We start from the raw sequence: 12108 nt of genomic DNA, 5'->3' as shown, positions 1-12108 counted from the left end.
GAAAATAACTCTTAAAAATTCCCAGATTAAGCTTTGGAAAAATTCTGATCTCAGATTCTTGCATGATCATTAGCTTACATTCTCATAGAACATATACTTTTCTCTACAACATGAAGAAATCATAACAAGAAAAAAAACACATCTTGAATTTCCAGCCAAAAGATAAGTGCTTTGATCTTTGAGGAAAACATGAATTATGAAGTGTGTAGTTCAAAAAAAATTTTTTAAATAAGTGTATATCTTAAAAGCATTATCAAAAATATCATCTGATGTGAAACCGAGGCTGGCAACTAACGGAAGTTAATGGTATGTGCACCTTGGAAAATGTTTTGTGGTTTCATGACCCCAATGAATTTTTTTCAAGATACTTTTGCTGCTAATGAAGAAACATTACAAGTGGCCCCACTGAGTAGACACATATTGAAATCAAAACAAAATGCTGCCTAAGTGTAGTCTAACATTTCATGATTTAATTATTCACAGTCCAGGAAGGCAGTTTTCTTGAATTATCTTTTTTTTTTTCCTTGCAAGAGAAGCAAAGACACTAGTGTTGACCCTTATCGTGAACATCTAAACTTTCCTTTGGAGTTCTATTTCAAAACAAAAAAACAATAATACCGTGCAGCTTATTCTATCAGTAGTTGTAGGCCATTTAGAATAGGAAGGAACTGTAAGAGCTGGTTTTACTTTACGAAAACTGATTTGCCAAAGAAAGCCCTGTGGATTTCCTAACCATGCTGTGGTAAAATATAAGATTAGTGTAGCAATTCCTTCATCAAATGACTTTACTGTTAACATATCGAATTAGTGATCCTGTTAGCCACTATTCCAAGATTACAAGGTAATTCTTTAAAACCACGGGAATTCTCACACATTCTATTACTGTTAATTAGCATTTCTCATCCTGCAGAAAGATTTTCATTAAGGATTATCATTGTATTTAATATGTCTACAAATTGCATTTTTCTGATTACTTTTAAACCTCATATTCTTTATGATCCACACGTCTTATTGTTCTTTTATTTTCATTCCAGCATCATAACAAGGTCATCTTCCTTTATCATACACAAATACAAGCAGGTGTTCTAGCTGAATAGAAAATTATGTTAGTTTAACACTAGAAAGAGACTCCTTTTAAAATATTTCTTGTTCCAGGGACCACCTTCCATTATTGCTGTTCATTCGTGGTGAGAAATTATTAAGCAGTTGTTACAAAGATGAGCTTTAGAGCCAGACCCAGGGAGTCTGCATCCTGTCTTTGGTACTTGCCATCATCTCTTGGTGCCCCAACTTCCTCATCTACAAAATAGGGTTAATGATAACAATAATAGATTTAATAATAGTTATAAGTTTGTAATAAGAATTCAATGAGTTAATGTTTTAATTGCTTAAAAGACCACCTGATATGTAGTAAGTTTATATAGGTTTTGTTAAATAAGAAATAAATTCCATTGCCACATATGACTTCTGTCATCTTTCCAAAGTAAAAATTTGCTCTACATTTCTTATTTCTCTTGTATCCCTTCATAGTGTTTGCACTATTTCATTTACTTTCTGTGCCAGAGGTGAACTGTGTTCTTTGTAGGAGACATAAGTCACTAGCTGTGGGTGTTAAGGTTTGGGGAGTTAATGTCAAGCAGTGGGTCCATTCTCCACTCATATATTCTATAGCAGTTGCCTGATACTACTATTCTAAGCTATTTATTTCTCAATGAATATAAGTCATGATCATAATACATCTGGATTTAATGAAGTACAGTGGCAGCCAAGTTAATGTCTATATTCATAATCAGACTGTCTTCAGAATTGTTTCACAAACAAGGCCATTGTAATTGAAAGTCATAGAAAGTCACAGAAAGACTCCCCCCAGATATACTAGTTTTATTTTGTTTCAAGTTTTTGACAGAATGTTATTCAGTTTTAGACTTGCTAGCATACAGAGCATTGTAATTACTAAGAATCAAAGGCAGGGAAGGTGATTGGGGGCGGAGAATTTATTATGCAAGGGGAAAAGATCGAGTTATTATAGAATGCTGCATTACCAAAAAATAAGAATTTCACATGAACTGGCATATGTAAACAGCATGTGAAAAGCTGGTCAACAGCCATTTCCGAGTAGCTCTCTATTTCCCCTAATACTACACAGATGCTAGGAGGTTAGCTACAGTGAATGTTTATGACCCCATTGCTGTCCACCTCACATTGAAAAGCTGCTATGCGTGATTTGATTCCTTTTCCAATGTTATTTAAAAATCACGTTAATTTTAAAAAATCTAACTTGGAACTTCAAGACGTGCACCCCAGTTGTACACATATTTTCTAAAGATTCTAAGAAAACCGCTAAAGGAAATGGACTTACAAGGGTATTTCTTGTAAGGAAATGGACACTTTCATTTTGATTTTCTTTGGTCAAAGAATAAGTTGACCTATTTCATGGTTCACAAGTTACTTTAATTAGTTGAACAGTTGGCTTTTACAGCTAAGAACCATTCTGCTTTATGGGACACCATTGTAGTATTTGCTCATTTAAAAGAAATAAACCCTCCAAGTCACCATCTGTATCATGACTTTAATTGTCATCTGAAGGGTAGAGGGAGGGATAATCAAAGAGTTTAAAGATTTCAATGGAGGAATAGAAATAATTTAATTGTCAGGTTACACTCTAGTTTCAGTAGTTTCTATTTTTAGATTGTTGCTTTCGAAATCCAACAAATGAGTATTGAATAACTTGCTAAATATAAGGAACCATAAAAGCTTATTCATAAAACACATATTTTCTTTAAATTTTTCAGAGGCAAGCACAATGTTTACCAAAAACAAGGTTGGAAAGTCCCTATCTGTATCATATTCATGATAATTCTATGCAGTGCAATCCACCACTCTATGACACATCTTAAATTTCAATTGAAGTCTCAGGCAGTAAGGACAATCAAGGCTCTCAGATATCTAAAAGATTTACCTAATAAAAGAACCTCAAGCAAAATGAACCCACTACAGGGAAACCAGTTCAGTGCTTTGTGACCACCTAGAGGGGTGGGGCAGGGAGGGTGGGAGGGAGACGCAAGAGGGAGGGGATATGGGGATATATGTATACATATAGCTGATCCACTTTGTTATACAGCAGAAACTAACACAACATTGTAAAGCAATTATACTCCAATAAAAATGTTTTTAAAAAAGAAATAATTGTGTCTCCAACAAGATTTTAAGTTCGTAAACAAACAAGAGAATCAGTAATCAGCAAGAAATTAGTAGAATTACTTATATTGCACTCCTTTTAGTAGAATACAACCAGGAGTAACTGGCTAGGTAAAAAATATTGCTCATAGAGCAATGTCTTATTCATAGAGGAACAGTGCTATAACAATGTCTAATTTCATCTGTCATCTAACTATTTATCCTAGTCCTATCTCTTGTCACATTAGTAGTTCAAATCTTTGGACCTTAAAGTACACATTTTAAAATTGTGTACTTTTCCTCAAAACAGCTATTCTGAAGACTGTATAGCCTCTTAATCAAGGATATAGATGTGGATTCTATCATCGTGTATTCTACATCCTCACCAATTTTCTTGAGACTGAATCAGAGGTGCAGGACCGGAAAGTCAGTTTGAAATTTGGCAAAACTTCGTGAATTCGGACTTGAGTAATTTAAAGCTAGTCACAATTTGGACAGCTCCTGGGTTGCAATGAACCTTTATTTAATTAACCATTTCTTTCCACAGGGCATGTATTAATTATGTAACTCTTCCTAAAGAGCATAAATTAACACTGTAAAATATTGTAGGATGTTATTATTATAGAACACATGATTTCCATGAATTTCAGAAGCACTCGTCAAATAACAAAGGATAAGCAATGTGATTCTCTTCTCACTCCATTTGGGTTGTTTTTCTAATACTCTAGACATGCATTTATGTATCTACATTTTTAAAATTTATATCCTTTGTAACAAATAAATGACATTTGAAAATAACTGGATAGCCGATAATTTCTGGTTATTAACGTGGCACCCAAGGGGTCAAATTCAGGACCTCTATGTTATGGAAAACAGTAAGTAAACCAGCCACAATAATAAATGGCCAACAAATGTTTAGATTGGTCTCCTCACTTCATTTTTAAATTCCCCTTATGGCCTCTGAAGAAAACAAATTAGGTTGGATTTGTTAGTCACATTTTGAGCTGTCCTGATTGAAATGAGAAAAAGTGGATTCTTTAAGAATACTTTATAACATAATTTCCTTTAAAATTCAAACTGTTTTTTTTCAGGGAGGTCTTACTAAAATTTGCCTGATTAGCGTAAAATCAAATTGTCCTATATTATGCTAAACCTTAAATTTAAGTCATATTGTAAAACAGCAGTTCTCAATTTTTTTTCACTCCACGACCTCATGATTAGACAAACATCAGTGGAATAGATAACCATTTAGAAGAGGCATTTTGAAGAATACTTTTACCTTATGCAAAAAATAAACTACCTCCAATATTATTATCAAACTACACTAGGAAGAAATACGTATTTACTGTCATATTTTCACACTAGAGTCAAGCATAAAATCACCTAAAGAAACTTCATGGAATACATATTGAGAAATACATCTTAAGAATGTTTTTTAACTCTTCCAAAATATAGCAGAGGGAGGAACACTCCCAAACTCATTCTATGAGGCCACCATCACCTGATACTTAAACCAGACTAAGATGTCACAAAGAAAGAAAACTACAGGCCAATATCACTGATGAACATAGATGCAAAAATCCTCAACAAAATACTAGCAAACAGAATCCAACAGCACATTAAAAGGATCATACACCATGATCAAGTGGGGTTTATCCCAGGAATGCAAGGATTCTTCAATATACGCAAATCAATCAACATGATACACCATATTAACAAATTGAAAGAGAAAAACCATATGATCATCTCAATAGAGGAGGAGAAAGCTTTCGACAAAATTCAGCACCCATTTACGATAAAACCCTGCAGAAAGTAGGCATAGAAAAACTTTCCTCAACATAATAAAGGCCATATATGACAAACCCACAGCCAACTTCGTCCTCAATGGTGAAAAACTGAAACCATTTCCACTAAGATCAGGAATGAGACAAGGTTGCCTACTCTCACCACTATTATTCAACATAGTTTTGGAAGTTTTAACTACAGCAATCAGAGAAGAAAAAGAAATAAAACAAATCCAAATCAGAAAAGAAAAAGTAAAGCTGTCACTGTTTGCAGCTAACATGATACTATACATAGAGAATCATAAAGATGCTACCAGAAAACTACTAGAGCTAATGAATGAATTTGATAAAGTAGCAGGATACAAAATTAATGCACAGAAATCTCTTGCATTCCTATACACTAATGATGAAAAATCTGAAAGTGAAATTAAGGAAACACTCCCACTTACCATTGCAACAAAAAGAATAAAATATCTAGGAATAAACCTACGTAAGGAGACAAAAGACCTGTATGCAGAAAATTATAAGACACTGATGAAAGAAATTAAAGATGATACAAATAGATGGAGAGATATACCATGTTCTTGGATTGGAAGAATCAACATTGTGAAAATGACTCTACTACCCAAAGCAATCTACAGATTCAATGCAATCTCTATCAAACTAGCACTGGTATTTTTCACAGAACTAGAACAAAAAAATTCACAATTTGTATGGAAACACAAAAGACCCCGAATAGCCAAAGCAATCTTGAGAACGAAAAGTGGAGCTGGAGGAAGCAGGCTCTCTGACTTCAGACTATACTACAAAGCTACAGTAATCAAGACAGTATTGTACTGGCACAAAAACAGAAAGATAGATCAATGGAACAGGATAGAAAGCCCAGAGAGATATCCACGCACATATACCAGGTCACCTTATCTTTGATAAAGGAGGCAGGAATATACAGTGGAGAAAAGACAGACTCTTCGATAAGTGGTGCTGGGAAAACTGGACAGGTACATGTAAAAGTATGAACTTAGAACACTCCCTAACACCATACACAAAAATAAACTCAGAATGGATTAAAGACCTAAATGTAAGGCCAGAAACTATCAAACTCTTAGAGGAAAACATAGGCAGAACACTCTATGACATAAATTACAGCAAGATCCTTTTTGACCCACCTCCTAGAGAAATGGAAATAAAAACAAAAATAAACAAATGGGACCTAATGAAACTTCAAAACTTTTGCACAGCAAAGGAAACCATAAACAAGACCAAAAGACAACCCTCAGAATGGGAGAAAATATTTTGCATTTGAAGCAAAAAAGGATTAATCTCCAAGATTTACAAGCAGCTCATGCAGTTCAATAGCGAAAAAACAAACAACCCAATCCAAAAATGGGCAGAAGACCTAAATAGACATTTCTCCAATGAAGATATACAGATTGCCAACAAAGAAATGAAAGAATGCTCAACATCATTAATCATTAGAGAAATGCAAATCAAAACTATAATGAGATATCATCTCACACTGGTCAGATTGGCCATCATCAAAAAATCTAGAAACAATAAATGCTGGAGAGGGTGTGGAGAAAAGGGAACACTCTTGCACTGTTGATGGGAATGTAAATTGATATAGCCACTATGGAGAAGAGTATGGACGTTCCTTAAAAAAACTAAAAATAGAACTACCATACGACCCAGCAATCCCACTACTGGGCATATACCCTGAGAAAACCATAATTCAAAAAGAGTCATGTACCAAAATGTTCATTGCAGCTCTATTTACAATAGCCAGGACATGGAAGCAACCTTAGTGCCCTTCATCGGATGAATGGATAAAGAAGATGTGGCACATATACACAATGGAATATTACTCAGCCATAAAAAGAAATGAAATTGAGATATTTGTAGTGAGGTGGGTTGACCTAGAGTCTGTCATACTGAGTGATGTAATTCAGAAAGAGAAAAACAAATACCGTATGCTAACACATATATATGGAATCTAAGGAAAAGAAAAAAAGGTCATGAAGAACCTAGGGGTAACACGGGAATAAAGACACAGACCTACTAGAGAATGGACTTGAGCATATGGGGAGGGGGAAGAGTAAGCTGGGACAAAGTGAGAGAGTAGCATGGACATATATACACTACCAAACGTAAAATAGATAGCTAGTGGGAAGCAGCCACATAGCACAGGGAGATGAGCTCGGTGGTTTGGGACCACCTAGAGAGGTGGGATATGGAGGGTGGGAGGGAGGGAGATGCAAGAGGGAAGAGGTGTGGGAGCATATGTATATGTATAACTGATTCACTTTGTTATAAAGCAGAAACTAACACACCATTGTAAAGCAATTATATTCCAATAAAAATGTTAAAAAATAAAAAAATTAAAAATTTAAAAAAGAATGGTTTTTATACATTCATAAAAATCAAGTAAAGGGAAATATCAAGTGTTTCCTTTCATACCTGTGGTTGGGGATGAGTCCAGATTTCCACAGTAGTTGTCTCTTTCATGGGTGTGCGAGATCGTATAACCTCCTTCATTGGCTTTACAAGGGGAACAAAATAGAAGTATTTTTGTTTGTTAAATGTGGAAAACATAGTACAATGCACACATGCATCAAACACAGGTAAGTAAAATAGTGCCTGGGTAAATATCTCTTTCTAGACATTGTAGTTATTGAGGACTTACAATGTGATAGGCACACCTCTAGGTACTGGGAATAAACAAGAGACAAAAAAAAAAAAAAGAAATTTCTTTTCCGATGGAGCTTATAACCCAGTGTTACATTTAAGAGTTCCATTAAACATTTGAGTGCAATTGTGGAGGGCAGTTTAAAACATTTAAATGGCTGAAATTTAAGTTGGAGAGACTTTCAGTCCAATACTTTTACAACTCAATGGCTTCAACAGCTTGTATTTGCAAATTTACAGTGTCTGAAATTAAAATCTATCCTGTGCATGCCACCACATCACAAATTTGCTATCTATCATATAAAGATATTTAACAGTTGTTATAAATGCCAAAAAGCTTATGAACCAATATAGAGATACTAGCATACCAACCCAGAATAATTATCAAGATTTTGAAAAGATGATGTCTATATCCATTTTATTTTCTTCAGGACAGAGAGTATATTCTCTGTTTTAAAAAATATTGAATGTATACTCTACACATTTCTATGTATGTGATTTTAGTATATGGGGGAAAGGGTTTGGTTAAAAAGTTATCCTTTTATCTAGCCAAGGGAGAAATTTTTCAAGGAAGCTAAGAAAACCAAGTTCAGTGACTGTTGGAATCTCATGGGCTATAATAGCAGAACAGAGTAACAGTGACAGAGACCTTATGTCACACTCTCAAGACTTCATACTGATGTTTGGTGTACTACCAATTAGAGTTATGTAATTATTACTTGACAGGGTTTTGAAGGAGAGCATATTTGCCACCCCAAAATATTTCTGGCATAAGGATTATTTTAGGCTGATTATTTTTATGAAACAGCAGACATAAGAAAAGCTCTGAAAACCAAGAAAAGTTACCCTTTTGTAAAGGATATTTACATTTATAAGGGAAATCTCCATTTGTAAGTGTGTCTCCCTCTCTGTACCAGGAAGTGAAGGATGACTAAATCTCTAAAACATTTTTCAGTGAAGTAGGCAACAGACTTAAATCTGCACAACAATCTTACCCTTGATTATTGTGCTTTTCCTCATAGCCTCCCATAACTGGCTCCCCTGCCCCCAACATCTTCTTTTGCCTTTATCTGAAGATGGTATTTAAGGTGATGGCTTGGGCAATTTCAGATAGTTACTCAGATTTCCTGGGTATCTCTCACATATACAGGAGGGATACATGGTATTAAACTTGTTTGTTTTTCTCCTGTTAATCTGTCTTTTATTATGAGGTTGGGGGGAGGGTCTCAGCCAAGAATCTGAAAGGGTGGAGGAAAAATTATTTTTCCTCCCACACAGTTTTAAGTGCCCCATTCCTATTGCCTTACCATGACAGTTTATTTTTTATATTTTTATTATTCCTGCATGCCCATTATGTCAAATCAAGAAAAGAAGAGGGTGAGAGTCCGCCTGCCGATGCAGGGGACACGGGTTCGTGCCCCGGTCCGGGAAGATCCCACATGCCGCGGAGCGGCTGGGCCCGTGAGCCATGGCTGCTGAGCCTGCACGCCCGGAGCCTGTGCTCCGCAACGGGAGAGGCCACAGCAGTGAGAGGCCCGCGTACCGCAAAAAAAAAAAAAAAAAAAAAAAAGAAGAGACAGTTAGGGCTTCCCTGGTGGAGCAGTGGTTAAGAATCCACCTGCCAATGCAGGGGACACGGGTTCAATCCCTGGTCCGGGAGGATCCCACGTGCCGCAGAGCACCTGGATCCATGTGCCACAGCTGCTGAGCCTGCGCTCTGGAGCCCGCATGCCACAACTACTGAAGCCCGCGCGCCTAGAGCCCGTGCCCTGCAGCAAGAGAAGTTACCGCAGTGAGAAGCCCATGCACTGCAACAAAGAGTAGCCCATGCTTGCCGCAACTAGAGAAAGTCCTCGCACAGCAGCGTAGACCCAATGCAGCAAAAAATAAAATAATAAAATAAAATTTAAAAAAAAAAGAGAGACAGTCAGATGTGGAACATCACATTTTTAAGGCCCAGTTGAGCAAGAATTATTTTGTTATCATTTAAATGGCAAATTGTGTTTATTCTGCAATGACACTATACCTGTGACAAAAAGAATGCAATGCACGTTAATATTACAGACTAAGCACTCATCACAATATTCCAACTCACAGGAAAGCAACAGTTAGAAGAATTCGAAAATTAAAATGAAAGGTCTCATCATAGCAGAATTTCATCACAAAAATAAATGAAAATGAGTGACAAAAGTAAGTTTCTGAAAAGCTAATTTGTTAGCCAAGCAGAGAGAACTACTCACTGATGGTGAGTTATTAAACAGGGTTTGCTTACAGCAAGCAAAGAAATACATCTAGAGAAAACAAACTTAAGACTATTAGCGTTTCACCAAGTACAGTTACTCAAAAAGTTGAGGACATTGAGAGCAACAGCAACGGTATTTTTTTTTAAAAAAAGGGAAAATGGTATGCAGTGTTTTTCCTTTGTGAGTTAACAGATGTTACCAACAATGCTTAATTGCTGTTACTTGCTTGAGGAAGCAATACCAAGTTTGAAGAGACTGAAAAATTAGCCTCTATGAATGAATTGTCTGTGTGGAACAGAACAGGTAAGAATATTTTCAAAGAATTTGACAAAACACTAATTCAGTAAAACCTGATGTGGGATCTGTTAAGGTGTGTTACAACTAATGGTGAGTGAAATATATGTTGCACAGAAAAAAAGTTTAGCTGGACAAATATACAATGCTTTGGAAAACATAAGGTGTTCAAAACCTATGGCTGTTTATTGTATTATACATCAGCAGGTACTTTGTGCAAAATATTTGAGTCTATCATGTGTTATTGAACTAGGAGTGTCAATAGTGAACTTCATTCGCTATTGCTAATGGAACCATTGTCATTCTGTGAACTTTTGTCAAAATTGCAAGTTGAATATCCTGACTTGCCTTACCATACAAGCAGTTGGATGGCTTATAAGTGGCAAAGGTTTATTTTTGAGCTCAGAGCCAAGACGGAAATTTTGCTGAATGAGAAGTACCCTTGACCACTATTATTGAATGCTGAATCACGCTGGCAATTATTTTTTGTTGAAAACTTGATAACGTTTGATAAATCAACCTAAAATTGTAAGGTAAAAGAGTGCTTATATGCAAAATTTATACTGCAGTAAAGTCACTCTGATGACAACTAAAATTGTTTGAGCCACAAGTAATGGTAAGTTACTTTATACACTCCAGCCCTGTAGAAGTTAAAACAAGAAGCAGAATTTCCATTTGTGCACAAACTCAAATTTTCAATAGGTTGCAATAAATATGGAATTGAGGAGCTTTTATCTGTCAATTAGAAATGATTAATCTTCAATGTAATGGCATGCTAAATGGCAGATATGAAGAAAAGAATCTAATAGAGCTCTTCACATGCCTTCCAAGGATAGATATGTTGAGTTAAATCTATATGCTTGTGGATTGATATCAGTATTGGGCAGTACCTATCTGTGTGAAAAGACATTTTCTGAGATCAGATATACAAGACCATTCATTTCATTAGTAGTCCTCTATTACATAAAACATTGTACTCATTATTATTACATTTGATGGTTTGAATATCATCAATTGAAATTTTTGGGGAATTTGGTTTCTCTTTTGTTATATATAAAACCTACTGAAACTGAGCAGGACCCTGTGGGGCTCCTGGGCACAAAAGTCTTTCTGCCTCCCCTGTTTCTTGTTTGTAGGAAATAAGCTTCATTCAGGTTCCAAGACCATCCCTAGTTCCAAAGGGCAGGTTCAAACAGTTGTTAACCAGGGAAGGGAGAGGATTGGGAGACAAGGGAGGAGCAGTCAAGAAATGATAGTGCAGCTTTGGGGCAGGGTCCTGTTACCTCCTCAAGGGATGTACATAACAATATCTTTGAGCTCTTCTGCAGAACTAAAACCCTCACCAAATGGAAGATGTTAACTACTTGATGAAGCATTCTTCATTCCAGAGAAAAGGTCACAGTTTGATAACTTCAAGAACCACAGAAGCCCATCACAAGACCACGGTGATACAAGATGATCCCTGGATTGAAGGAATGCAAGCCCTGCATGCACCCTGATCCTTATCAGCAACCCTGCCTCCCTTGAACCATTACTATAAAACTCCTCACAAGCCCCCATGGGTTGGGACACATAGTTTTCAGGGCATTAGCTTACTGTGGCCTGCTTCACCTGGCAAAGCAATAAAGCTATTCTTTGCTACTTCACCCCAAACTCTGTCTCCAAGATTCAGTTTGGTGTGACAGAGGTCAGGTTTCAGCAACGCTACTCTGGCCCTTTACAGAAAAAGTTTGTTGACTTCTGATCTAGAGGAAAAGAAAAGACAAACTAATAACTGTAATTAATGACCAAGTCTATGAAATAAGTAAAGTCTGGTAGAATCTAGATGCAGAGGGTGAAGAGAAGACTTTTTTTGGCAGAGAGAGCAATATGGTCTAAGGTAGGGAAATCCAGGTTGTGGTCTATATGACTGAAGATGTAACTGAAAG

At 36.2% G+C, this 12108-nt stretch overlaps 1 protein-coding gene across 8 annotated transcripts in view; it reads right to left on the bottom strand.

The window, feature by feature from the left end:
* The window catches only part of PCDH11X (protocadherin 11 X-linked), a gene marked incomplete at both ends in the record, with an annotated part of 706845 nt that overhangs the window by 368962 nt on the left and 325775 nt on the right, over window positions 1-12108 (bottom strand). For 6 of the 8 annotated variants that reach the window (XM_082680816.1, XM_082680819.1, XM_082680817.1 and 3 more), the window contains one exon: window positions 7416-7496. The exons of the other annotated variants lie outside the window; for them this stretch is intronic. In XM_082680816.1, the coding sequence (XP_082536942.1) occupies window positions 7416-7496 (81 nt within the window). The remainder of the gene's footprint in view (window positions 1-7415; window positions 7497-12108) is intronic. 8 annotated transcript variants of the gene reach the window in all.

Source organism: Grampus griseus, assembly GCF_964374135.1.
Source record: "Grampus griseus genome assembly, chromosome: X".
Taxonomy (NCBI): domain Eukaryota; kingdom Metazoa; phylum Chordata; class Mammalia; order Artiodactyla; family Delphinidae; genus Grampus; species Grampus griseus.
The sequence above is the reverse complement of the archived record's forward strand: the minus strand, read 5'-3'. Positions and strand labels throughout refer to the sequence as shown.